This window comes from Diospyros lotus, chromosome 12 (genome assembly GCF_014633365.1).
Source record: "Diospyros lotus cultivar Yz01 chromosome 12, ASM1463336v1, whole genome shotgun sequence".
Classification (NCBI taxonomy): Eukaryota; Viridiplantae; Streptophyta; class Magnoliopsida; order Ericales; family Ebenaceae; genus Diospyros; species Diospyros lotus.
In genome coordinates, this window is record NC_068349.1 from 26,875,289 (window position 1) to 26,901,883 (window position 26,595).

The 26,595-nt window shown below is 39.7% G+C and overlaps 1 protein-coding gene across 1 annotated transcript in view; it reads left to right on the forward strand.

Annotated features, from left to right (window-relative positions):
- The first annotated feature begins 3,629 nt into the window (after positions 1-3,629).
- Positions 3,630-26,595, forward strand: part of LOC127786911 (probable inactive ATP-dependent zinc metalloprotease FTSHI 1, chloroplastic) — a 28,341-nt gene continuing 5,375 nt past the window's right edge. The window contains exons 1-8 of the mRNA XM_052314669.1: positions 3,630-4,520; positions 4,639-4,723; positions 23,105-23,539; positions 23,633-23,686; positions 23,813-23,878; positions 24,358-24,453; positions 24,535-24,663; positions 25,394-25,446. Of these exons, the coding sequence (XP_052170629.1) occupies positions 3,796-4,520; positions 4,639-4,723; positions 23,105-23,539; positions 23,633-23,686; positions 23,813-23,878; positions 24,358-24,453; positions 24,535-24,663; positions 25,394-25,446 (1,643 nt within the window). The 5' untranslated portion in view covers positions 3,630-3,795. The remainder of the gene's footprint in view (positions 4,521-4,638; positions 4,724-23,104; positions 23,540-23,632; positions 23,687-23,812; positions 23,879-24,357; positions 24,454-24,534; positions 24,664-25,393; positions 25,447-26,595) is intronic.

Consider the following 26,595-nt stretch of genomic DNA (forward strand, 5'->3'; position numbering starts at 1 on the left):
TTTGAATTTTGTAAGGTCCTTCACACTTCAGCCTGGGTTTCCCTTCCTCTTCTATTACCTTCCCCTGCGTCCAAAATTTCCATTTGCATGATAAACTGTTTTGCTTAGTCGAACAACTCAGTCACAGAATTTGGCTTGGAGAAGGCTAAGGATCTTTTAAGAGAGGCGTATGTAGTTTCGTTTAACAGGGCTGATGCCCCAATCCGACTGGGAGATCCTTCACTTCCTACATCGCGGCTCTGAACCGTTCGACGTATTGCTTTAGGGATTCATTCGGCTTATGTTGTAAGCTCATTAGATATATTGCACTCTTATTCTTCAGGAGATAGGTAGAAAATGCATTTAGGAATTCTTTCTTCAACTGTTCGAATGATAGTATATGTCCTACTGGTAATTCAATGAACCACTACTGAGCTTCTCCTGCTAGGGAGAGTGGAAAATCCCTGCACCAAGTGACCTCATTCCATCCATGTAACATGGACACTACGACAAAATGCTGTAAGTGTTTCTCGGGGTCTTCCTTTCCTGAGTATACCGAAAGCTGTGGCAGTTCGAACCCTGATTGCACTGATTGCCTTTAGAGTTCCTCAGATAGAGGGAACCCTTTTAGGGGAGTTAACTTTGGCACCATCATTACCTACTTATACTCTAGCACATTTTTTATGAGGCATTTGATGTCAGACACGTTGAGTGTTTCCTGTTTCGCTTCATTTTGGCAAAGAGATAGGTCATTAGGGACTCCCGAGTAGGTGTTTTATGATGTCTCTCTATACATGAGAGCTTTTCTTACCCTCATGCTATTTTTTCTTCTCAAGTTCGTTACTTCCAAGACTTGACTATTCAACCCTGGAGTTTTGATTCTCATCCTTGTCGATGGGCCCTTGAGGGTTGTCTTGGGATCTCCGATGTTCTACCCTCGTATCGATTTATCCCATGTGGGGAACGTGAATGTCCGGCATTAGTTCACGTAACAAAGTAGTGACTTCCTATAGTCTTCTCATATTCTCCTCATTGTTCATCATGAGTTCATCATTCTGTTGTTTCAGCTCCTCAAAATTCTTTCTCAATAGTTCATAATCTGAAAGTAAGACCATGGGGTAGAGCTATTCTTGATGTCCCCACGAGATTTCTATTTGGAATTGAAGATTGTCCAGAGGAGTGTTGTTCCTGACTAGCGGGCACTGCATGTGGGACTTGTTCCTCTCGCCCCATCGCATATCTCCTCAATCTAGCTACGTGTGCTTCTCCTTGCTCTAAACCCTCCATGCCCCGAGTCTTGTGGTATGGTTGTATTCGAGCATAGGAAAGTTCCCAGAATGCACTTCGTTGTTAGGGTGATCTACTGAAAATTTTGGTACTGTAGAGTGCACCTGATGGGGGCCTTTAGTGGCTTCCATCCTGGTACGAGCATTCATTCGAGCGAGGTCAGGCAAGTTTGCCCAACCGGATGATCTTGTCTCTCTCGGCATCTTGTGTTAAAATTCACTTTTTGTTGTGTTTCCCATAGACGGCGCCAAATTGTTGCAAAAATACAACAATTAAAATTTGTGATGTGGGGTCCACTCGAGCTTGTTGTTAGGTGAGGTTAGGTTGTCATAAGAGAAGTTGTCTCAAGGGAGTTCGCCACTAGAATGCTCACCGCAAGGGTTTTGCCACTACCTTTTTCACCACAAGCTCTTTTACCACTAGCCCTCGCCATAAAGTTTTGCCACAAGGTCTCGCCACTAGCTCTCACCGCAAGCTTTTTCCTTCGCTGCTAGGTTCGCTGTAAGATTTTGCCTTCGCCACGACGTCTCACCGCAAGCTTTTACCTTCGCTGCAAGCTTTTACCTTCGCTGTAAGCTTTTACCTTCGCTGCTAGGTTCGTCGCAAGCTTTTGACCCTGTTGATGCTCAAAAAATGGGTTAGAAGGCTCGTGGGAATCTTCCCCCACGAAGACCCTCCGATGCCAAAGTCAGTCTCGAATCCCAATGTCTATTCACCAATACAATGAAGATGCATTCAAAATGTCTCAATTTTACCGAAGTTCCCCATCCTATCAATGTCTTGTAGCTGGTTATTTATAGGGTATGATTCTTAAGGGGTGGCTAGCGCTGACAGGTGGCGATTGTTGAGTGAGGCTTAGGCTTGGTTGAGAAGAGGTTTTTGCCGCCACTCTCTAGCTGGGAGGCAGGTCACGGCATGCTTCCACAAGGCGGCCCGGAGCAAGCAGCCGCGAGTTGGTTACCCTTAGCCGGTGGCGAGCAGCCCAGCCAGCTCGCGGTAAGCAGCCGCAAGCTGGCTGCTTGTAGCCCGCGGCAAGTAGCTGCGAACGGGCGTGCTGCCTCAAGGCTGCCAGCGACAAATAGCCGCGAGCCTTGCGGTTAGCCTCCAGCCCCGAGGCTGGCATGCTGCCACGGCCTAGTAGCAAGCTCCTTGCCACGAGGTTCGCATATGGCAAGCTGTCGCGACCTCGCGGCAAGCTCCACGTCGCGCGACTCGCGGCCAGGTGCCATGAGGCTTGCCTTCGTAGCTAGTCCTCGCGACAAACTGCCGTGAGGCTGGCAACTGCGGATCAGCTGGCGATAATCTCTTTTATCGCCAGCTTTTCTTCATTTTTCACTTATTTTTCTAAAAATTCCTCATTTTTCTCTCTTTCTATTTTCCATGGCACAACACTTTCCCATAGAACGAATCAAGCACTCTCATAACTCTGCTGACTTCTCATAAACAGGCCTTATATTCCCAGTTGGTTCTGTCAGCTTCTTGCTGAATTCCTGAAAATAAATTTTATTTGTTATATTTAGGCAACAACACAATAGGTAGTCGACAAGTTATTTTGAAATTTGAAAAAATAGTTGATAATTTTTCCAACTTTGAAAGGCAATCGACTATTTAATCTTGAAAAATTAATATAGAAGGCACACACTAAACCCAATCAACTTATTTTGGCAAGCAATCAACAGTTTGTTTCAACTTTGAAGAATCAGTTAATAATGTATTTTAACTTTGAAGAATCAATCAATAGTCTTAGAAAAGAAGTTGACAATTTTGCCGCTATATTCAATGTTTAAATATTTTTTCTTCTATTTTAAAATTATTTTGTTTGCCTTTTAAAATAAAAAAATGACAAGTTAAAAATCATTTTCAAAAACTATTCAAAATAGTTTAACCTTGATGAGGACTTGTTTTAAAATTATTTAAGCAACATTATTAAAGTTCAAAACTATTTTTAAGAATTGTTCAAAATAGTTTTGATGGGGACTTATTTTAATATTATTTAATTAATACTTATTAAATTTTTTGTGTTAAAATACTCATTATCAAAATCAAACTAACAGTATACTCAATACATTAAAATTACAATAACAACAATAATTATACATATCAATAAATAAGTTGCGCACATATAATGTATGATAAGTGACTAATTTACATAAAAATGACTATTTTATCCTAATAATAAGAATGTGCTGCACACAAATTCAACAAGGCATGCGTCACGACCAAATGTTTGATACAAAAGAAGCGGATTAATAATGCAGTTAATACGTGATGGCGCAAAGTGAAATATATGATTAGATTAGGGGGGGCTAGTGTGATTTGTCTAAAATTGTATCCGTTGAAAAAAGGAACAAATTCAGCTTCTTATCGTAATTTCTGAAGCGATGTCTCTCTCTCCTTGGAAGCGATTGCAGTGCTTGAAAAGTAGTGCTTTTTCATGAATATGATAGCCGAACATTGGATAGAATGTTAATCCACTAGCTATCACAGTTCATCTAAGAAGCTCTGAGTTGATAAATAATCTCCGGAACTATGTATTCGCAATCAACGAGCAAAGCTGACATCTTGATCTCAGCTAGGGTTTTTAATCCTCAGCCTTCAATTATCCTCCGTCATTCACATTTCTTCTCAGTTTCTCTTCGTAGCCACCGGAAACGCTTGAATCTAACCCAGCACTTTAGGAGGATCCCACCTTTTGTAAATGCCCCCCGTGCGATTAGTCAAAAATCGGATTCGACGTCCGCTTCTGAATCTGACAATACTGGTGCAGCTAGCGCGGATGATTTCATCACAAGGGTTTTGCAAGAAAACCCTAGTCAAGTTGAACCCAGGTTCTTAGTAGGCAATAAATTGTATACACTGAAAGAGAAAGAGGACTCGCAGAAGCATAGTTCTGAAATTACGGCTGGGCTTAGTGAAATTCTTAAGAAGCTGAGATCCAAAGTGGGAATGGAGGAGAAGAGCAGTGGTCCGAGGTCTGAGGCTGTGTATTTGAAGGATATTCTGAGGGAGCATCGGGGGAAGCTGTATGTTCCTGAGCAAGTTTTTGCCTCGAATTTGTCCGAGGAAGAGGAATTTGATAGGGAATTTAAGAGTTTGCCCAAGATGAGTTTAGAGGATTTTGTAAAGTACATGAAGAGTGACAAGGTCAAGATGTTGACTCTCAAGGAGGACACAAGTGTGTCCTATGGTTTTAGGGATTTCATTGTGGAGCTGAAAGAAATTCCTGGTGACAAGAGCTTGCAGAGAACCAAATGGTGCATATCTGTAGGCCTCCTTTTTATTTATCTTTTTGTTTGGAACTTTCAGTATTACTGAATTTTGTATTTGTAGTTCTTTGCTATGTAGCTCTTTGATGATTGAATATCTTGCTAGGGCAATGAAGTTGATTGAGCGCCAAGCACAGATTGTTTTGCAGGAGTACACAGGACCACGTTATGAAATAGAGAAGCAAACTATGGTATTGATTTATGTTCTTTTTTGTATTTCCTAGTGTCCATAGAAACATGAACATAGTTGATGGTACTCATGTTGTGAGGCCTGATTTTAGCCTGCCATATGAATTAGAGAAACAAACTATGCTATTCATTTGTGCTCTTTGTTTTCTTTTTCCTTGACATAGGAACATGTACAAGGCAATGGTAGCAATGTTGTAAAGTCTCTTTTTTATTGTCATGATTTCCCCAGGGAGATGCTTGTGCCAGAAAGTTTGTCTTAGTGTTCTACTTATTATTACCGAGAACAAGATTGATTAAAATAAAATGATAAAATTGTTTGAGCAATGAACTTTACTGTAACTTTGTTTATTATTTTCTCCTTTTATTTGGAGAAACAAAACTGAACTCATTACTTAATGTAGAAAATCTCTCGTTCTTAACTTTGAAATCTGTCTTTGCTCTTAACTTTTTCCACAGATATGTTGTTATTATGGACATTTTCTGAATGATGATTCTTGAACATACAGTTTTGGGTAATGTTAGTGTACTAGTGGTAATTGTCTTTTATTTTGATAGATAATAATGCTGAAGAATTAGTTCATGATAATTGTTGTCAATTATTAAGAGAACCAGACGGTGCTAGATCCTGAGTAATGCATTTGCTGGTTACATTGTTCAGTTCTGGTGTTGAATTATTAAAGCAGAAGCAGAAATGTTGACTTGAAGGATTGGTGCAACCTATAACTAATAAATTAGCAAGACAGTTTGTGAAGTTAGAATAAAGAGACAAATTTGATAGAACTCTAGGGCAAGGAATGATATTTGTAGAACACAAGAGCAAGGTAAGAAATAGATGTTTATATAGATGAGGTGGAAAATGGGAAAACTAAGGTGGTGTTCTCTTTGTGTTTGAGTTTTGTGTTTTGAGTTTTGAATTCATTTTGAGTTTTGTGTTTTGAGTGTCTGTTTTGAAATTTTTAAGAATGCGTTCTTTTTGTCATTCTGAAAAATTATTTCTCAAAACAGGAAACTAGAAAACGAGTTTACTTTGAAATTTTAAAAACGATTTTTTTTTGTTATTATGATATTTTATTTAACAAATTATAAATTTGATTCAAAAATTTTAAACTATAAAATAAATTTCAAATAAAAAAAAAAAAATCAACAACCTTAGAAATATCATTTAAAAAAATTAATACAAATAAAATATATCACATATTCAGTTTAATAAATAAATAAAATAAAAAATTTAAATAACATAACAAAAAATCAAATCAGCCGCAACCCATCTCATCTTCTTCGTTCTAGGGTTTTCTGTGTGTGTGTGTGTGTGTGTTGGGGGGGGGGGGGGGTGGTCGCGGTGGCTATGGCAGTGAGGGGTGCTGGTCGCGGTACTGTCGCGGTGGCGATGGGAGGCTGGTCGCGATGGCAGTGGGGGGGGGGGGGGGGGGGTCTGGTCGCGGTGGCGGTGGCTGTGGGGTTGAAGATGGCGGAGGGGGGTGCTGGTCGCGGTGGCGGCTGTGGGGTTGAAGGTCGATGACAGTGGTTGTGGTACTGGTCGCGGTGGCGTTGAGGGGCGCTGGTCGTGGTGGCGGCGGAGTTGAAGGTCGACGGCGACCGCGGTGGCTATGGCTATCGATGGCCAGAAGAGAAGAGCGAGAACAGAGAAAAGATGGGGGGAGAGAGGGGGGGGAGTGGTTCTGCGTGTGCTCGCGCGCGCGGGGGGGGGGCTATTTTCCGCGTTTTCAAATTGTTTTGTGTTTTCAGTGTATTTTCACTGAAAACGCTCAAAACAACAAAATGTTGTTTTGAATTTCCTTAACAAAATTTTTAGTTGTTTTTGAAAACGCATTTTGAAAAGTGACAAAGAGAACGCATTTTCAATGTTTTCAAAAACTAAAAATAGAAAACGGCCCGAAAACGGGAAAGAGAACAAGCCCTAAAATGCTAGCGAACACACGTACAAGAAACTAGTCATGGCATGGCATTGATTTTGACAAACTAAAAGAAAGTTACCTATGATGAATTTCTGGCATGCAATAATGACCCATGAGAGCAAAATTTTGGAGTTATGTTACTAAGTTGAAGGCTAAGCAGCACTGACATAGATACCAAAAGGGATGTCTACAGACATAGAAAAGAATCACATGGAAAAATAAGAATATGAATATGATAGGGATACAATAAAGTATGTTTTATTTATTTTATTAGTAATTTTTTATTTTTATAATAACCAAAAAATACTAAATATTTTAAAACTAGTATTCTATATAAAAATACCATAATATTAGTGTGTGTGTGTGTGTGTGTGTGTATACACTAAAGATAACTAGTTCAATATGAAGATACCATTCAATATATAATTATGATAATATGTTCATCATTCCTTAGGAGCCCTTAGACAAATCATTAAAAGTGTTCTCTACCCTATGAAGCTTGTGGCAATAAGGTCAAATGCATCCATCTCATAGGTGATGACACTTAGGTATAAATTTAATATACATGTTGTGATTGTTCAATCTAATGCAACTAAGCCTAATGCATCCTTTAGTGCTGGGGTGGTGGCATATAGGGAGAAAAGAAATATGCATAGAAGTAGAAGCATCTTGCATATTACCACATCCAAATGCTGAAGCATGAGGTAGTTTAGATGTAGCTTGTTAGGTTATGATTTGTATATAGTGTATACAATACAGTAAATTGTTATGTACCGCGTGATATAAGGGTAGTATTGCAGTAAAATGTAATGGAGGGACTAAATGTAATAGAGAAGGAATTTAGACGAGAGTTAGTTAGCGGCTTTAGGGAATGGTACAGAATTTGTTGCTACTATGGCAACTTGTACATTCCCCAATGATTGAAACAGTTATAGCACGTGAGGAGAGAATCCCGGTTATATATGGGTATTCTCTCTCTCTCTGGATCATTGAGAAATATTACAACTTAATTCTCTTGAACCCTCTCTCTTTTCTCTCTCTCTTCCTCATTTCTCTCTGGTTTCCCTCTCCAAACTCTCTATTGCTTGAGAATCCCTTAGTACTAAGATCCTTCGAACCTGACAATCTGGTATCAAAGCTCGCTCTTGGGCATCGGGTGGATACTACAATATTGACACAATGGTCGATGGGACGAGAATGAAGCAGATGGAGACCCAATTGCAGCAAGTGACGATAGCCATGGCGGAGATGCAGTCAAGGTTGGGATCCTTGGAATTGTCGATTGGAACTAAGGTGGATACCAGTATTGATCAGGCAACGGGGAGGTGGCGTGAAGAAAATCGGGAGCATAGTACCCTGCTGCGTGAGCAGGTGATGGAATAGATACAAATGTTCATACGAATGTTTGCATCACAACAGTTGGGGAGGCTGTCACCGGAATTTTTGCCCAGGGAAAGGACAGAGCCCATATTGCCTGGAATAGCAGTGGAGCAACGACAAGGGGGAACTTTGAACTTCGAATTCGAAACGGAAACCCTGGGTGAAAATAGGAGGTATGGAGTGCAGGCGAACCGAACCCAACCAAATTTTTTGGGGCCGAAATTGGAGATTCCACCATTTGAGGGTGAAAATCCAAGATGGTGGATAAGGAGGTGTGAAAGGGTGTTCTCACTGTATCAAGTTCAAGAACAACAAAAGATAACTTTGGTTGCGGCTTACTTGAACGATATAAGAGATGCATGGTTTTAGGGTTGGTTCACATCGAAGGAGGGGAGTCCCTGGCATGTATTTGCAGAGGACCTCTGTGCGAGATTTGGAGACTGAGATTTGAGGGATGTGATCTAGGAGTTCAATAAATTAAGGTAGGATGGGACAATGTAGGCCTATCAACTGAAGTTCGAGGAGTTGAGATTGCTAATGGTAATGCACCAACCCCACCTAACTGAAGAGTATTTTGTATCAAGTTTCATTAGTGGATTAGGAGAAGATGTGAGACCAATGGTAAAGATGATGCAGCCCTAGACAGTTAAGCAGGCTGTCGATAGTGCAAGGCTGCAAGAGATGACTATCGAGGCCATGTTAAAGAAACAAAGGAGTCAAATGAAGGGGTTGAGCACCAAGGGGTGGCAGCCCGAAAATAGGGTTGTAGGCAGGGATACAGGGCAAGGTAGCAAGAATATCCTGGCCTTGCTTTCGACAGTGACCCCAGTTGCAAATGGGGGAAGGATTATGGAACAGAGATGCCTAGCTGGTCTTTGCTGTAGGTGCGGGGACAAGTATTTTGTGGGACATAAATGTAAACGACAATTGTTACTGTTAGAAGCAGAAGAGGAGGAAAAAGAAGAAGGGGATGAGAGTATAGAAAAGGAGGAAGAAGATAGAGGGGAGATATCCCTGCATGCACTAAAAGGGTACGGGAGAGTTCGAAATGCTCCAATATTGGTGCTCATTGACAATGGGAGCACCCACAACGTTTTGGATGAAACCATGGCTAAGAAGTTGAATTGTGAAGTTTCTAGTTCTCATCCCCTATCAGTGATCGTAGCAAACGGAAACAAGGTGATGAGTCAATCATCTTGCTTGGGATTCTGTTGGGAGATGAATGGGGAAGAGTTTGTAGCTGATTTAAGGTTGTTGAAATTGGGAGGTTGTGATGTAGTGTTGGGAGTGGACTGGATGAAGGAAGTTAGTCCTATTAGTTTTGACTTCAATAAAATGGAGGTCATGTTTGAGAAAGAGGGGAGGAGGAAGACCCTAGTGGGCAGCCACGAAATAGGGGTGTGTAAAATGATTTTGGGAAAGAGGCTGCACAGGATGCTCAAGAGCAAGTTATCATAGGTGGCTCAATTTTATTTTCTATCCATACCATGGAATCTATCCCCGGGGAGCAAGGAGAAGAGAGTCACCTGGCGGAGGTGGTGGATAGCTCTCGTAATCCATGGCAAGTACAGGAATTTGACTCTCTTAACATGCTGTTAATTGAATTTAAGGACCTATTTTCTAAGCTAAGTTCCCTACCACTAAAGAGACCTTATGACCATACTATCAATCTTAAGCCTAATGCAGAGCTTGTTAACCTAAGAGCCTACCGATACCCTCCCAGACAGAAAACAGAGATAGAGAAACTCATCAAAGATATGTTACAAAAGTCCATTATTCAACCCAGCCCTTTGCATTACCGGTATTGCTTGTTAAGAAAAAGAATGGATCATAGAGGTTTTGCGTTGACTATCGGCAACTCAATGCCATGACTATCAAAAACAAGTTTCCCATTCCAATTGTAGAAGATCTACTTGATGAACTTAAAAATGCCTCTGTCTTTACCAAATTAGATCTCTGATCCAGCTATCATCAAATCAGAATGCGGCTTGAAGATATCCCTAAAACAGCTTTTAAGACTCACCAAGGGCATAATGCCCTTTGGCCGCACACGCCCCTACAACCTTTCAGTCATTAATGAACAAAATCTTTGACCCATACTTGCGTAAATTCATCCTAGTATTCTTTGATGATATCTGAATTTACAACCCTACCTTTGAACAGCACCTAAGCCACCTGAAAATTACCTTTGAGGTCCTTAGACTCAATAAGCTGTATGTTAAGAAGTCAAAGTGTACTTTTTTCCAACAGCAGATTGAATATCTTGGGCATATCATATCCAGTTCAGGGGTGAGCACTGACCCGAGTAAGGTGGTTGCAATGGTGTCCTGGCCAAGGCCTCACAATGTGAAAGGGTTGAGGGGATTTTTAGGATTAATTGGGTATTATCGCCAGTTCGTTAAGGGGTATGGCATTATCAGTCAACCCCTTACTGACCTATTGAAGAAAGATGGGTTTCGGTGGGATTCTAAGGTTGAGGAAGCCTTTTGCAAGCTTAAACAAGCCATGAGCAAAGTACCAACTTTAGGCTTGCCAAATTTTAATAAGCAGTTCATTTTAGAAACAGATGCAAGCACTAATTGGATTGGAGTAGTCTTAGTGCAAGAAGGCAGACCTATAGCCTTTCTTAGCCAAGACCTTGCCCCAAGACACCTCGGGTTGAGCATCCATGAAAATGAGCTTCTGGTAGTGGAAAATGGCGTCATTATCTTGAGGGGGGAGTTTTGTGATCAAGACAGACCATGAGAGCCTTAAATTTTTGCTCCAATAGAAGCTACATACACAGTTACAACAAAAAGGTATGATTAAATTAATGGGTTTGGACTATATGATTCAATATAGGAAGGGAAAGGAGAACCTAGCAACGGATGCTCTATCTAGATGTCCTGAAGATGGGAGTGTAGTTGCAATCACAACTGTTGTTCCACATTGGTGCCAAGAGGTGGCTGCTAGTTATACCTCAAGTGAGAAGACCCGGGAGCTCCTGTAGCAGTTGGTAGTTGACCCCGCTAAACCAGGTTACACTCTAACAAATGGGGTGATTAGATACTAAGGGAAGATGGTGATTGGGGATGAGGAGGCACTTAAAAAAGAGGATAGTAGAGGCACTGCATGCCTTTCCCATTGGGGGACACTCAGGTATTGTAAACACATACCATCAAGTCAAACAACTCTTCAAATGGCTAGGACTTAAGAAGGATGTTATGGAATTTGTGATGAGGTGTGACACTTGTAGGCGGTGCAAGTCAGAGAATGTAGCAGCACCTGGGCTACTCCAGCCTCTGAATATTCTCGAGGGTCCATGGGAGGACATCTCCATGGACTTTATAGAGGGACTGCCCAAATTAGAAGGTAGAGACTGCATTATAGTAGTGGTGGACCGTTTCACCAAGTATGGGCATTTTATGGGTTTGGTTCATCCATACACTACCTAAGAGGTGGCCAAAATGTTCTTAGACCAAGTGGTCAAACTACATGGAACACCTAATGCTATAGTCTCAGACAAAGACAAAATCTTTACTAGCTTGCTGTGGAAGGAGTTGATGGGATTATTGGGGGTGAAACTTAAGATGTCCAGTGCTTACTACCCTGAATCGAACAGGCAAACTGAAAGGGTTAATTAGTGTTTAGAGATGTATCTCAGGTGCACTTGTTTCCTTCAACCAAAGACATGGCACAGATGGCTTTCAATGGCTTAATGGTGGTACAATTCTAGCCACCATTCAGCCATAAAAAAAGGTCCCCATTTGAAGCCCTTTACAGTTACAAACCACCCCAATTACTAGCCCTGGGAGACAACTCAACTATGGCATCCCTTGACGCATACCTACAGCAGAGGCAATAGGCTCTGCGGGGAATTAAGGAAGAGATGGCTAATTCCCAAAATCGGATTAAACAATTTGCAGATAAGAGGAGTGAAAGAGAATTTCAGGTAGGTGACATCGTGTATCTAAAGCTGAAACCAAGACACCTAAGAACCCTACATCCTCACCCCGGCTCCAAATTGCATCCAAGGTTCTATGGACCCTTTTCAGTTATTGCAAAGGTGGGAACAGTGGCATATCAGTTACAGTTACCAGAAGGTTCTAATATACATCCGGTGTTCCATGTTTCACTCCTCAAGAAAGCAGTGGGGGCACAACCAGCAAGCTCCATCTTAGTAACTCTTCCCCAGGCTGAAGCTCCTACTCGAGAGCCTATAGCCATACTTGACAGAAGGGTGATCTACAGATAAGGAGCCCCAATCACCCAAGTTCTCATTAAGTGGTCTGATCTACACTCGGCTGATAATACATGGGAGTATCTTCCGGACATCTTGAACCAGTTTCCTCGCGTGACCAGCCTCCTTCACGTTTCTTGTGGACAAGAAAAGTTTTGTAGGGCGGGGTAATTGTTATGTACTGCGTGATATAAGGGTGGTATTACAATAAAATGTAATGAGGGACTAAATGTAATAGGGAGGGAATTTAGGCGAGAGTTAGTTAGCGGCTGTAGGGAATGGTACAGGATTTGTTGCTGTTGTGGCAGCTTGTACATTCCCCAATGATGTAAACAGTTACAGCACGTGAGGAGAGAATCCTAGCTATATATGAGTATTCTCTCTTTCTCTCTGGATCATTGAGAAATATTACAACTTAATTCTCTTGAATCCTCTCTCTTTTCTCTCTCTCTTCCTCATTTCTCTTTGGTTTCCCTCTCCAAACTCTCTATTGTCGAGAATCCCTTAGTCAGATCCTTCGGACTTGACATATATATTTACAGGATATAGAGAATATATGTAGGTTGTGCACACCATTCAACAGTGAAGGGGAAATATACATTGTTCTATCAGATAGCTAAACTAAAAGAAAATGATTAGGGCACCTTTTCTTCCTTTCTTTCCCTGCCTTTTTCTTTTGGCCTTTACCCCCTTTTGTGAGGTTGCAAGTAATGCTTTTTTTAGCAGCTTGTGTAAACTTTCTCTTTTCATTCCTTGCAACTCCAACCTTAGAAGATTCAGGTTTTCACCTTTTGTTTTCATTGACTTCCTTTCGATCTTGGATGCTGTCTCCACATAATAGTTGAACAAACTTGGTTCCTAAGGTATGGAACCTGAAACGAGAGAGTGATTTTGTGGAAATCAACTCATGCTTGATTTCTCATGAAAGATGAATTATATATAGCTTTCTATTCTATCACTTCCTAACTTCTAGCAGATGATAAATAACATAATTGAAAATATTTACAGGATAATTTACAAATTCTATTCCTATAATTTGTCCTTCTCGGTTAGGAGTCTTATCTTGTTTTTCTCTTTTATTTCTTCTCCTTTATCTTGATGCTCCAGCCCACAACCTAAGCCCATATCTCCTGCAGACTTCTTCTTTACTTTTGACTCTTTTCTACTTTGAGGTCCCCTCAGATCCTAGGACTCTCCAACAGCTCCCCTCAAGCTAAGGAATAGATATCTCTCATTCTTAGCTTGTTAATAAGAGGCTCAAAACCAAGTCTTGACATGGCTTTAGTTAACACATCTGCTATGTGCTCTGTTGTAGGGATATAAAGCAGCTTTATGCCTCCTCCATCAATTTCCCTTTGGATGAAATTGCGGTCAATTCTGACGTGTTTCATTCTATCATGCTGTACTAGGTTATTAACAATATATATGGCTGACTTGCTATCATTATATAGTCTTGTTGGTTGAGTCAGAGGTATTTGTAGGTCCTCCATAAGCCTTACTAGCCAAATAAGCTCACATATGCCTTGGGTTATTGCCCTAAACTCTACTTCTGCACTGCTTCTTGCTACTACCGATTGTTTTTTGCTTCTCCATGTAATTAGATTTCCCCATAATTTAGTGCAAAATTCAGATGTTGACCGACTATCTATTACTGATCCAGCTCAATCTGCATCAGAGAACCCTTCAGCCCCTCTTTCATCACTCTTTTGAAACAACAGTCCCTTACCAGGAATTCCCTTTACCAGGAGTTCCTTTTAAGTATCTCAATATGTGGTACACAACTGTCATATGTTGTTGAATTGGAGCATGCATGTACTGGCTAACAATACTCACTGCATATGCTATATCTAGGCGAGTTAGGGAGAGATAAATTAACCTCCCTACTAGCCTTTGATATTTGTCTTTATCAACCACCAAGTCATCATCCTTTTTCACATATGTCCAATTTCTTTCTAGTGGAGTATACCTAGGTCTGCAACCTAACATTTTAGTTTCTTTTAGGAGATCAAGAGTGTATTTTTGTTGGGAGATAATTGTACCTAGTTTGCTCCTCTTGCTACTTCCATTCCAAGAAAGTACTTTATTTCACCCAAATCTTTGACTTCAAATTCTTCTTTCAACTTCTGTTTCAGAGCTGCTATCTCATGAATGTCATCTCTTATAATAATTATATCATCTACGTACACAATTAAGATACACTTCTTTCCATTAGCAGCATGTTTAACAAAGAGAGTATGATCGGCCTCACATTGTTTGTATCCAAATTTAATGAGAGTAGAGCTGAATTTTTTTGAACCATGCCCTTGGAGACTGTTTCAATCCATAGAGAGATTTCTGTAATTTGCACACCTTGCCACTTTCTTCAGTATCAAAACCGGGTGGAATCTGCATATATATTTCTTCTTCTAACTCCCTATTTAAGAATGCATTTTTTATGTCAAATTGGAACAATTCTCGGTCTATATTTACAGCAATAGATAACAACACTCTTAAAGAATTTAGTTTTGCAATTGGTGCGAATGTCTCCTCATAATCTATCCCATAAGTTTGAGAGAAACCTTGGGCAACTAGCCTGGCCTTGTATCTATCCACACTCCCATCTGATTTGTATTTGATGGTGAATACCCATTTGCAGCCTATAATCTTCTTGTTTTCTGGAAAGTCAACAACTTCCCATGTGTGGTTGCCTTTTAGTGCCCTCATCTCTTCCATTACTGCCTTTTTCCACTTGGGATCATTTAATGCCTCTTGAATATTCCGAGGTATAGCCACTGTATCTAAATTAGTGGTGAAAGCCTTGAATTCGGGAGATAACCTGGAATATGTCAAGTAATTTGAAATAGGATGCTTCACACATGATCTTACCCCTTTTCTAACAGCAATAGGGAGATGCAAGTCACTGTCAACTGCTGTAACTTCTTCCTCATTCACTAGACTTTCCCTCGGTTCTAGCAGTTGGCTTTTTTGAGGAGCTTACCTCTTCTTGAGTAAACATGCATTGGCTTTTCTAGATTCAAGTCATCCCCTAAATCAGTTTCCATAGATTCAGCTGGGATTTGGGGTTCTTGAGGAGATGATAGGCTCGGGTAACGAGGTTCAAAGCATGCTGGCTGAGGATGATTAGCTGCAGCAGTTTGATCAAGACCATTATTGGGGTTAAGATGAGGTATAGGTAATGAAATAGGCATAGGTACTGCTGGATCCCAATGATTATCTTTCAACTGTAGAGAGGTATTTGAGTAATAGGACTAATTCTCCACAAATGTTACATCACAAGAGATGAAGAATTTTTGTGATGTAGGGCAGAAACATTTAAAACCCTTTTGGGTAGGAGAATACCCAATGAATATACACTTTAATGCTCTTGGTTCAAGTTTATGCTGATTTGGACTGGTTTGATGGATATACACCACACATCCAAGTACTTTGGGAGGAAGAGTATTTAGAATACAAGCATGGGGAAAGATGGAAGTGAGATTATGCAGTGGGGCTTGGTATTTCAGGACTTTGGAAGGCAGTCTATTAATTAGATAAGCAGCTGTTAGGATTGCCTCCCCCCAATATCTATTAGGCATAAAACTTGTGAACATAAGAGATCTAGCCACCTCAAGTAAGTGTCGATTTTTCCTTTCAGCTATTCCATTTTGTTGAGGGATATAAGGACAAGTGCTTTGATGGAAGATCCCATTGGTAGTGAGATATTGGGTAAACGAGTGAGAGAAGTATTCTCGGCCATTGTCAGTTCTGAGGATGCAAATAGAGGATTGGAAGACATTTAAAATAAGTTTATGGAAAGTTTGAAAGATTGCACATGCCTTAGATTTTTCTTTCATCAAGTATACCCAACTCACTCTTGTGTGGCCATCAATAAAGGTTATAAACCATCTTGCCCCATTTAGGTTTGGTGCTCTAGCCGGTCCCTATATATCGCTATGGATCAAATAGAAAGGTTTAGAAGGAGTATAGGGGACTGACTGATAAGTACTATGAGTTTGTTTAGCAAGGATGCAATGATCACACTTAAGTACCACTTTTTCTTTATTGAAAAATAAGTTAGGGTGCAACTGTTTCAAATAGGAAAAATTAGAATGATCAAGGCGTCTATGCTATAACAAAATTTCAGAATCTGAACTAACCATAAGAGAAAACCTATGAGAAACTTGACTAAGAGAATCCCTGTTATCAGAAAGCTAGTAAAGTCCATCCTTCTCCTCAGCACTGCCAATCACCTTCCCCAAGAATCGGTCCTGAAAAATGCAATATGAAGGAAAGAATGTTACAATACAATCCAAGTCTCTCATTAGTTTGCTTACCGATAACAGATTACAACTTAGGCTTGGCACATGCAACACTGATTCAAGTAATAAATCAGCAACACAAACACTTCCCTTTCCTTTCACCAATGATTGTGTTCCATCAGCCATCAAAACAATTAGATCCTTATCTCCTATCTGAAAATTATCAAGAGTAGTAGTAGAGCCAGTCATGTGGTCGGATGCCCCGGTATCTATCACCCAATGACTCTTATTCATTCTCCTAGCAATCAGAGAAAGAAATTGACCTTTTTGTGCTAGAGATGCTGAATAATTTGGTGCTGCCTCTTCTGATTCCTTTGCAATATGTGAGCATTGTAACAGTTTCTGTAAGAACTCAATTTGATCAGTAGTTAATCCCATTCCTTTTCCTTTTTCACCAGTGGGGACACTTGCTGCTACATAAGCGGATCTGTCCTTCTCCTTCTTAGGTCTCGGTTTCCAGTTTGGGGGTTTCTCATGCAACTTCCAGCATGTACTCTTGGTGTGATAAGGCCGATTGCAATGTTCACACCATTGCTTCTCCCTTGGAATGTCTTCCTTTCTTGCAGCAGTGAGAGCTGATCCTAAATTAGGTTCGGTTGTTGGCAGCATAACCCTCTTTCTGCTTTCCTTCCGTCTGACCTCGACAAACACCTCCCGGAGAGATGGTAAAGGCTTGGTACCCAATAATCTTCCTCTTACCTCATCTAAGTCTGGATTGAGCCCTTGGAGAAAATAAAAAATCCTCTCTTTTTCCAGCATCTTGCTATACTTTTGGCTATCATCTGCACACTTCCAGCTAGGATCATAAAATAGATCCATCTCCTTCCATAGTTCTACTAGGTTGTTGTAGTACTCAGTCACTCCAAGATTGCCTTGCTTGGTATTCCGGATTGCAATTCTAATCTCAAAGCATTGAGCTGTATTTTCGAGATCGGAATAAATTTCCTGAATAGCCTCCCACACTTCTTTGGATGTTTTGTAAAATAGATAGGGTCGGCCTATCTTGGGCTCCATTGAATTGATAATCCAAGCCATCAATATCAAATTCTCTATGTCCCATCTTTGATATTCTATTGAATTTTCTGGTGAAGTTTGGATTGTACCTTTGAGGTAGCTGTATTTCCCTTTGTCTTTAATTACTAAGGTTATGGATTGAAACCATTCTCTAAAGTTTCTTCCGTTCAACCTATGTTGAGTGATATGCAAAGTATGGCTATCCAGTGATAGGGTGTTGTTTGGCGCTCTAGCAGTTGAAGTCGCCGGTTGTTGAAGATCCGAACTCAAGGAAGACTCCGTTGCAGTTGGGGCTGCATACTCACGATCTTGAGGCTCCATTTGATTCGAATCTTTGGACTAGGAAGAGTCGAGCTCTGATACCATGAACAAACTTGGTTCCTAAGGTATGGAACCTGAAACGAGAGACTAATTTGGTGGAAATCAACTCATGCTTGATTTCTCATGAAAGATGAATTATATACAGCTTTCTATGCTATCACTTCCTAACTTCTAGCAGATGATAAATAACATAATTGAAAATATTTACAGGATAATTTATAAATTCTATTCCTATAATTTGTCCTTCTCGGTTAGGAGTCTTATCTTGTTTTTCTCTTTTATTTCTTCACCTTTATCTTGATGCGCCAGCCCACAACTGAAGCCCATATCTCCTGTAGACTTCTTCTTTGCTTTGGACTCTTTTCTACTTTGAGGTCCCCTCGGATCCTAGGACTCTCCAACAATAGCAAAAGCCCTCCCTAGCTTTTGACACACATCTTTGTGTCCAAAATCTCATCAAGCATCAATTACTTGCTTTGAGCGTCTTGCAACAGCCATCAGCTCTCTCTAATTGATCATGTAAAAATTTTGGATTCAAAATCAGTTTTATTTTTCTGACTGTTTTCTTCTAGGAGATCCTGTTCTAGAGTTGACAATATCCCTCAACTTAAAATAGAACAAGTCAAATGTATCATCATTCTACAAGGGACTTGGAATTAGTAGTTAAACATTGTAATTTTTCCATTGTACTATTGTGGTACCCTCATAAGTCCTTTCCTTGCCTCCTTGGCTAACTTTCAAGTAAAAGCACATTGAAATTCCTTAAAAAATAGCATTTATGCTCTACTGTTCCACCACATTTTCTCATAATCAGTTTTACCCATCGAACCATGGGTATAGACTTAATTTTCCCTCCATCTCATGTAATGAAGGGCAAGCAATCATCAAAAACAGCTAGCCATACCTTCTCATGAATAGATTTGAGAAAGGCATGCATTATGGCTCTGTAATACGTGTGGTTGGGAGTTGGTAAAAGAGAGTATGAGCTATTGAACCTTTGTTCTTGGACATATGCATTTTCAAGAACAAAGTTTTCCAAAAATTCACAATGCGCCATGATGGGGGAAAATAATCAACCTCCCTTGATCAACCCTATTTTGCCGCATACCAAAAACTAGTTGAACAAGTGGACCACTAAATATAAGACACATGGTGGAGATCTAATCAAAGTGGACCATTACCATGTGGCTATCCTCCATGTGGTGAGCACAACCTCCACAATCAATAAGCATGGTCTAGTAGAAGTGGCTTAAGCCCTTGAGCGCATGCCCAGACCATGCTTGGCCACGTCTCAAATGAAACACTAGATGAAAATCACGCTCGAGCCATCCTCGCATGACTATAAAAGCCCTCGACTCTCCGATTGCAGGTAGTTGTGAAGTCCTCCTCTACTCGTTACTCTTCTCATCCTCCTAAAATTGAGTACTAACTTGACCATCGGAGTGTATATAGGGGAGAATAGCCCCGACATCATAGGGAATCACTTCTTGTCGGCGTGGGTCCCACTCTTCAACGACATGAATTGGCTCCCACTGTGGGGCCTAGTCACTGATCCTAGGAGCATTCCCTATTTGGGCTTATCTTGAAGAAGCATGCCTCCATGATGAGCACCTTCTGCTCGGATTTAGCAAGATGGCCACCAAGGGCAAAGGATGATGAGAACCCTTAGAGGTGGTCTCCATCAGATCTTCAGGGGCTATCACTAGGTTGTTTGGATGAGGCGCTTTGCTTGAAAGGTTTGGAGTGCGCCTCTGGATTGGAGCCCCAAAAGTGGAGGCATTGGTCGTCTTCTTTTTCTCTGGTGGCACAAGAACGTCCTCACCTTGTTGCTAAGCTTGATGTTCATCATTTTTGGTGCTCTCAATCACTACTCTATGCGCACTAAAGAACCACATCTTATCAACCATTTTCATTGAAACAAGGAAGAAAGAAAGCAGTTCAATTAGATAAACACAATGACCAAGCAAAAGTTAGACATAAATGCTAAAGATGACTTCTAAGGCAAGCAGAGGGAAGGATGGAACCTAAGGAACGGCTTGACACGATGTTAAGACGAGGAGAGATAAGTTTGAGTGACAAGGCTCGATCGGAGATGAACTTGATGGCGTTGACATGCTCTTGCAAGCTTAGTTTCTCGATCTTGGAAAGGCGGATCTTCGTAGCGATGTCACGATTTGTTTTCCAGTGAGTAGGAAAGGGGAAAGGAATCCCTTCCTCTCATCGAACAAAAAAGAACCTCTCCTTCCACCTCTTGATGGAGGAGGGGTTATCAACTATGAATTTCATTCAAGGAGCGGTTATCAACTATGAATTTCATTTGAGGAGCGGCCATAAAGGTGTATCATGCCTCAGACCGATTGATTGTAGTGCCTCGAAGCATTTTCAAGAATAGTCAAGCATGAGGAAGGATAGACTTAGCTCAATAGCATGTGTGGAAAGACATATGAGGTTCCTCCATCAATTGGGAGCAATTTGGGAAGGCTCAAATCTAAGAACTTGAAGATAGTATATACAAGATGGGGGAGGGGGAGATGTATACTCGGCTCCAAGGCCTGTTTGTACACTATCAAACAGTTCAGTGGTGCATGGTGAGTAGGAAGGTTCCTCGGCACGATGTACTCATAACCCTTAGTAGGGAGAAGAAACCTATGTTCAAGAACCTCAATGGCCTCAATCTCGAGCATTGAGAGATCCTCAGTAAGGTCTTCGAGGAGACCCTCAGACTCTTAAGTCCTCGGGCTCCATTGCTACAAGCTTAATTGATTGAGAAGAGGCCTCAACTTTCTTGACTAATTTCACTCGTGACACAAGAATAGGCCTAACTCTACTTGAATCTGAGCTCTCAAAACTACTATTGGTTTTTGGATATGATGTAGATGCACTAAATGACCTATTCTGGGAATCACTAGATGAAGACATGCTTATTGGGGGAAAGACGAGCAAAGGAGATGGAATGACTGAATAGGAGATGCCGAGCAAGGAGTAGTTAGAGCAAGTATGGAGAAAGTAAGGAAATGAAATTGGAGTAGGGGAAAGCCTCTTATAGGGTTCGAGAAGGGAGGCAAACAGTTTTGACCCCCTTTCCCTTTCCTCCTGGAATAGTGACATGGTAGGATATGAAATATCCCATCTAAAATGTCTAAGCAAGAGAAAGAAAGAAGAGAACGCAGAGAGGTGCTAGGCAGAAGGTCGAACCTGAAAAAACTCTTACGCCTAAGCAAGATTAGCTATAGGAGTTGGGGGGCAAGTGATAGGGCTAAATAATCAACCTCCCTTGGTCAAGCCTATGTGCCACATGCCCCAAAGCTAGCGAAACAAGTGGACCACTAAATAAAAGGCATGTGGTGGAGATCCAATCAAAGTGGACCATCACCGTGTGGCACACTAGCATGACAACCTCTGCAGTTAATAAGCATGGTCCAACAGAAGTGCCCTGACCCCCTAAGCTCATGCCCAGGCCATGCTTAGCCATGTCCTAGATGGGACACCTGACAGAAATCATGCTCAAGCCATCCTCACACAAACTATAAAAGCCCTTGACTCTTTAATGGCAGGTATGCATTAAGTCCTCCTCTACTTGTTACTTTGCTCGTCCTCCTAAAACCAAGTACTAACTTGACCTTTGGATTGTACACCGAGGGAGAATAGCCTTGACATCACAGGGAATTACTTGGTGTTGGTGTGGGTCCCACTTTTCAACAACATCACGCCTCAAGAACACAAAAAGAAAAATTGAGCATCTTACTCTAATGTCATGTAAGAGTTTTGAAGGGTTGAGAGTCGCACAAGAAAAAATCTTGATAAAAATTAAGTTGGATAGCCTTGACTTAACAAAGGTAACCTCAATGCATGAGGCTCCCCCACTTTAGGTGGGTTAAGAGTAGGTCGTATTTGTACATTTAGCTTTACCCTTTCTTTGCAAAGAGGTTATTTCAACAACTCAAAACTATGACCTTCTAGTCACAAAGGAACAATGTTACCTTTGTTACCAAGGCTCTCACTCATAGCCTTTGACTAACAAAATAAAGAAAAACGAAGGGACTTAAAACCTCCTTTGTGAACAAGATGATTTGCAAAGGTTACTCTAGATGCAAGGATGATTCCACCTTACCTCATCAGAGGAGTTGCAAACTTAAGTTTGAGGAGATGCTTCTCAATCAATTGTCTGTGTCATTACTCAATCACTGGCTAAATCTTGTTTCCAAAGGCTATTATGGCTTGGTAACCAAAAGGATAAGAATCTTATTTATTGTTGCTTGAAGGCTTGTGAATGGATGAAGGAACAATGTCACAAGTTCAGTACTGCAGAAAGAAGCTTTGGAATGCTCACAAGTTGAGAAGACTTAACAATTTACAAGCTTTATTCAATCAATCATGGTGATTGCATGCTGATTATGGAGAGAATTTTAGTTCGAGCATGCATTTCTTGATTGATTGCCTTCTGTTCTAGATCTGGATGGCCATCTCTAAGAAATTTTGCTCTCATTGGCTTCCCGTAACAAATCAGTTTCCTTTTCTGTCAAGGATATGCCACATCCTGGCAACATTTTTCCAACGGTAATCCTGCAGTCCCTACTATCTGGGCACCTCTATCCATGCTTTGGCTACAGTGGCTATTAGACTGGATCTTCTGCAATGTGTTGTTCACCTGGGCATGGTTTTCCCACACTTATCCTACAATGGCTACTAGAATTCTTCAATCTTGGTAGAAGCATTGTGAGGGACGCCATGGTGCACCTTGCCTAGGGTTGTTTTTGGGAATCTTTGAAATGGCTGTCAAACCCATGCATGCTAACCTTTGGTCATTCTTTGTGTGTGTGTGTGGGGGGGGGGGGGGGGGGGGGTGCAGTTCAGCAAGTTTCAAGTAAAATCATGAAATATAGTGGCTAAAACATCATGTTTTGTTATTTGAATTTCCATTTACAACAATAGTCCAATGGACTTAACAAAAATATTTATCAGTTGGGTCTTATACCCTTGGCTGTTTTTCTTATTCTTTTTTTTTTTTTTTTGTCTAGTCTATACCCTTAGCTGCTTTGTAAGTGATATGTTTTGCAACTTGCAATTTATTACACATGTTTATTACTTAGCTACCATGCAAGCGATTTCTTTGTGTCTTGCAATTTATCACAAAATGTTTACCACCTCTCGAATGTCAAAGAACTTGCCTTGGGTGAGTGGTTTAATTTTTTTACTCCAAACTCCCTCTTTCTTACAGCTGAATCTTGTCTACAGTCTTGGGTGGGAAAATTGCCTGAATATCCTCATCCTGTGGCATCTTCAATATCAAGCAGAATGATGGTGGAACTTGGAATGCTGACTGCTGTGATGGCTGCAGCAGCTGTTCTTGTGGGAGGATTTCTAGCTTCGGCAGTGTTTGCTGTGACAAGCTTAGTCTTTGTGGTGGCCGTATATGTTGTATGGCCTGTGGCCAAACCATTTCTTAAGCTTTTCCTTAGTCTCGTCTTCAGTATTTCTGAAAGAGTGTGGGATAATTTTCTTGATATTTTCAGTGATGGAGGGGTTTCCTCTAAATTGTATGAAGTTTACACTTTTGGGGGTGTGTCTGCCAGTCTCGAAATGCTTAAACCAATCATGTTGGTGTTTTTGACCATGCTTCTTCTTGTCCGTTTTACTCTTTCAAGAAGACCTAAGAACTTCAGAAAATGGGTGAGCTTTACTTGCTTCCCATATTTTTGACGTCATTGCATTTTGCAATGGATTTGGTCCATCTCTTATTTGTGCATTCTCTTCATTGTACAGGATATATGGCAAGGCATCGAATTTTCTCAATCTAAGCCACAAGCTCGTGTTGACGTCAGTTTCTAACCATTACTTCAGTGTACCTTCTTGTTTAAACTTCTTTCAGAGTCAGATAAATCTTCCATTCTGCTTGTCATCATATATATATTTTTTAACTTTTAATTTATGATGTTCCTCTAGGGTTCAACTGGAGTTACATTTAATGATGTGGCTGGGATTGAGGAAGCGGTGGAAGAGCTCCAAGAGGTTTTTTTTTTAACTGCTTTTCTTTCCGTTCTGTGAGGGAACAATATCTTTCAAGACTCTTGTTCTTTTATTCAAAGCCACTTGTTAGAAAAAAAAAAAATGTTAATTCACTCTAATGTCAACTAAAGGGCAGTTCATTGGTAATTTTATTTTTATTTCACTATGTATAAATTATGGAAAACTAAATAATTGTTTCACTTGCTATTGTGCACTATCAGGTGTTTATTTGGTCCCGTTAATTTTTAGTGGTATTTTTCAACCCTTTGCTTCTTGTTTTTATACATTCCCCCTCCCCCTATAATGATTGTGTGTCGGATTCTTGGTCCTCTGTTGCAATGCTACAATTTCAAGAATCCTCTTTTGCAATGCTACAATTTCATTTTCGTGAATGAATATTACTTTTCTGTCTAACTTTTAGACTTTAAACTCTATATCAGCTTTACAAACCTAATAAATTTTACTTTATATTCTCCAATTAGTTGGTGAGGTATTTGAAGAATCCAGAGCTATTTGATAAAATGGGAATAAAGCCTCCTCATGGAGTCTTATTGGAGGGCCCTCCTGGATGTGGGAAGGTTGGTAATTTTGTTCGATTTTGCAAAATTTTGGCTGTTAAATTTTCTGAAATGTTGAAAATAGAACTGCTGCTTTCACAGACCTTGGTTGCCAAAGCCATAGCTGGTGAAGCTGGTGTTCCATTTTACCAAATGGCAGGGTCAGAATTCGTTGAAGTTTTAGTTGGGGTTGGTTCTGCTCGTATCAGGGATTTGTTCAAGAGAGCTAAGGTGATAATTTCTTTAGAGTAGAAGATAACTTAATTGTTATTATACTCTGCAAGATGAAGTATTTATGAATAGAACGGGAATTCTAGAAGAAAAGAAAATTATCTGTCTTCTGAAATGTTAGATTATTCATGCACTTCCCCTTGTTTGAGTCTGTATTAAATGTGTGAAAGGAAAATGGTAAATGTAATTTGTTTATAGTTATTTGTAAATATGAGCAGACTTAATTACCTCGTTTCTATCAAGTGTGGCTCAAATTTTCAAATATCAAAGAAGAATTAAACTTTGCTGTCCTCCTAAATATTGTCTATTATACTTATTTGCCTCTTGTACCGTACCTCCTTGCATACAATACCAATCTAGATAAAGGTCTTCTAACATTTGGGTCCTAAAGAAGAAAAAATGGAGGTTGCTTTGAGTTTGATGGATTAATTATATCCCCTTAATCTTATTAATCTTTTATATTGGTTAAATTATTTTTGAACCAACTTCTTTTATATTTGAATGTAAATTGGGTTCCTGGAATATGTTTCACTTTTTCTCATTCATGGTCTTGATATGAACAAAAGATTATTTAAATAATAGGAGGGCATTGGTTTTTGGGTGTATATTGCATGTTTTCCTTTCTCATATAATTTAATGTGATATAAGGTGCTCATCAGATGCATTGACTTCATGGCAATTTATATACTTAATTTTGAGGTCATTAACAATGTATAGATTCCCTTTGCAGGTAAATAAACCTTCAGTAATTTTTATTGATGAAATTGATGCATTAGCTACAAGGTACGAGAATTCTTGTCAATACATTCTATAAGTCTCTTAAAATTGATATTTCATCATTTCCATGTTTTACAGATATCAATTTCAAATATCCCTTTAAAATTAAAAAGGCAGTTGTATAGGACAGTTATAAGATTATCTTTCTTGTATGGCTTGAAATGTTGTGCAATTAAGTATTAACTTATGCATAATATGAGTGTAACTACAATGAGTGTGTTACCGTTGATGTGTGGTTGTACAATAAAAAAACAAAATTAGAAATGATATTATCCATAATAAGTTGGTGTGGTGTGTATTAAAGATTAGATGCGCAAAATGCAATTAAGATGGTTTGGATATGTGAAAAGAAAACAAATAGATGCACCCATGAGATGAGTGGATGAAACATAAGAAATTTGTAACTAGAGAGATAACCCCCAATAAAACTTCATAGGAAGCCCTTGGGTACAACGTGGTGTATATTAATTGTTATATTGTTATATAGAATATATGGCCATAGATAGAGATGATGGAGAGATAAAATTCATGTAGTCATCGCTACATAGTTGGATTAAGGATTATGATGATGAGACATCATATTCATATACATGTACTAGCAATTCACCTTTGCAATACATGGAGTAAAGTAACTTATATTTTTAATGAATACTATGTTAAATAATCTTATACATGGATGTATGTAGGTTAAATGGAATTATAAGTTGATTTATTAATGGATGAATTCTAATTATAATAATAAAATGTATTATGATTTTCCTTTGGCTAAATTATAAAAAAAAAAAAAAAATACTGAACTTTTAGGCTTGTTACAGTTTTAGAGAGAAATTTTAATTTTTGCAATTCACTAACCAAACTTTTAGGTTTGTTACAATTTTATAATGAACTTTTGATTTTTGCAATTTACTTATTAAACTTGTAAGTTTGTTACAATCATAGAATTCCATTAGGAACTCTTAAGCCTTTATAGTGAAATGATGACTTCGTGGATGAGTTGGACAAAGAAAAATATGATATGAATAGTAATGAGGCTTTTAATTGCCATGCCATTTCTGCAACATAGTTCTGATTTTTTATTTATAAAAAACAAAACAAAAAACTGAAGAAAAAGCCACTCACCGTCCACGTCACGTTTCTTTTTCTTGTCCATCTCAT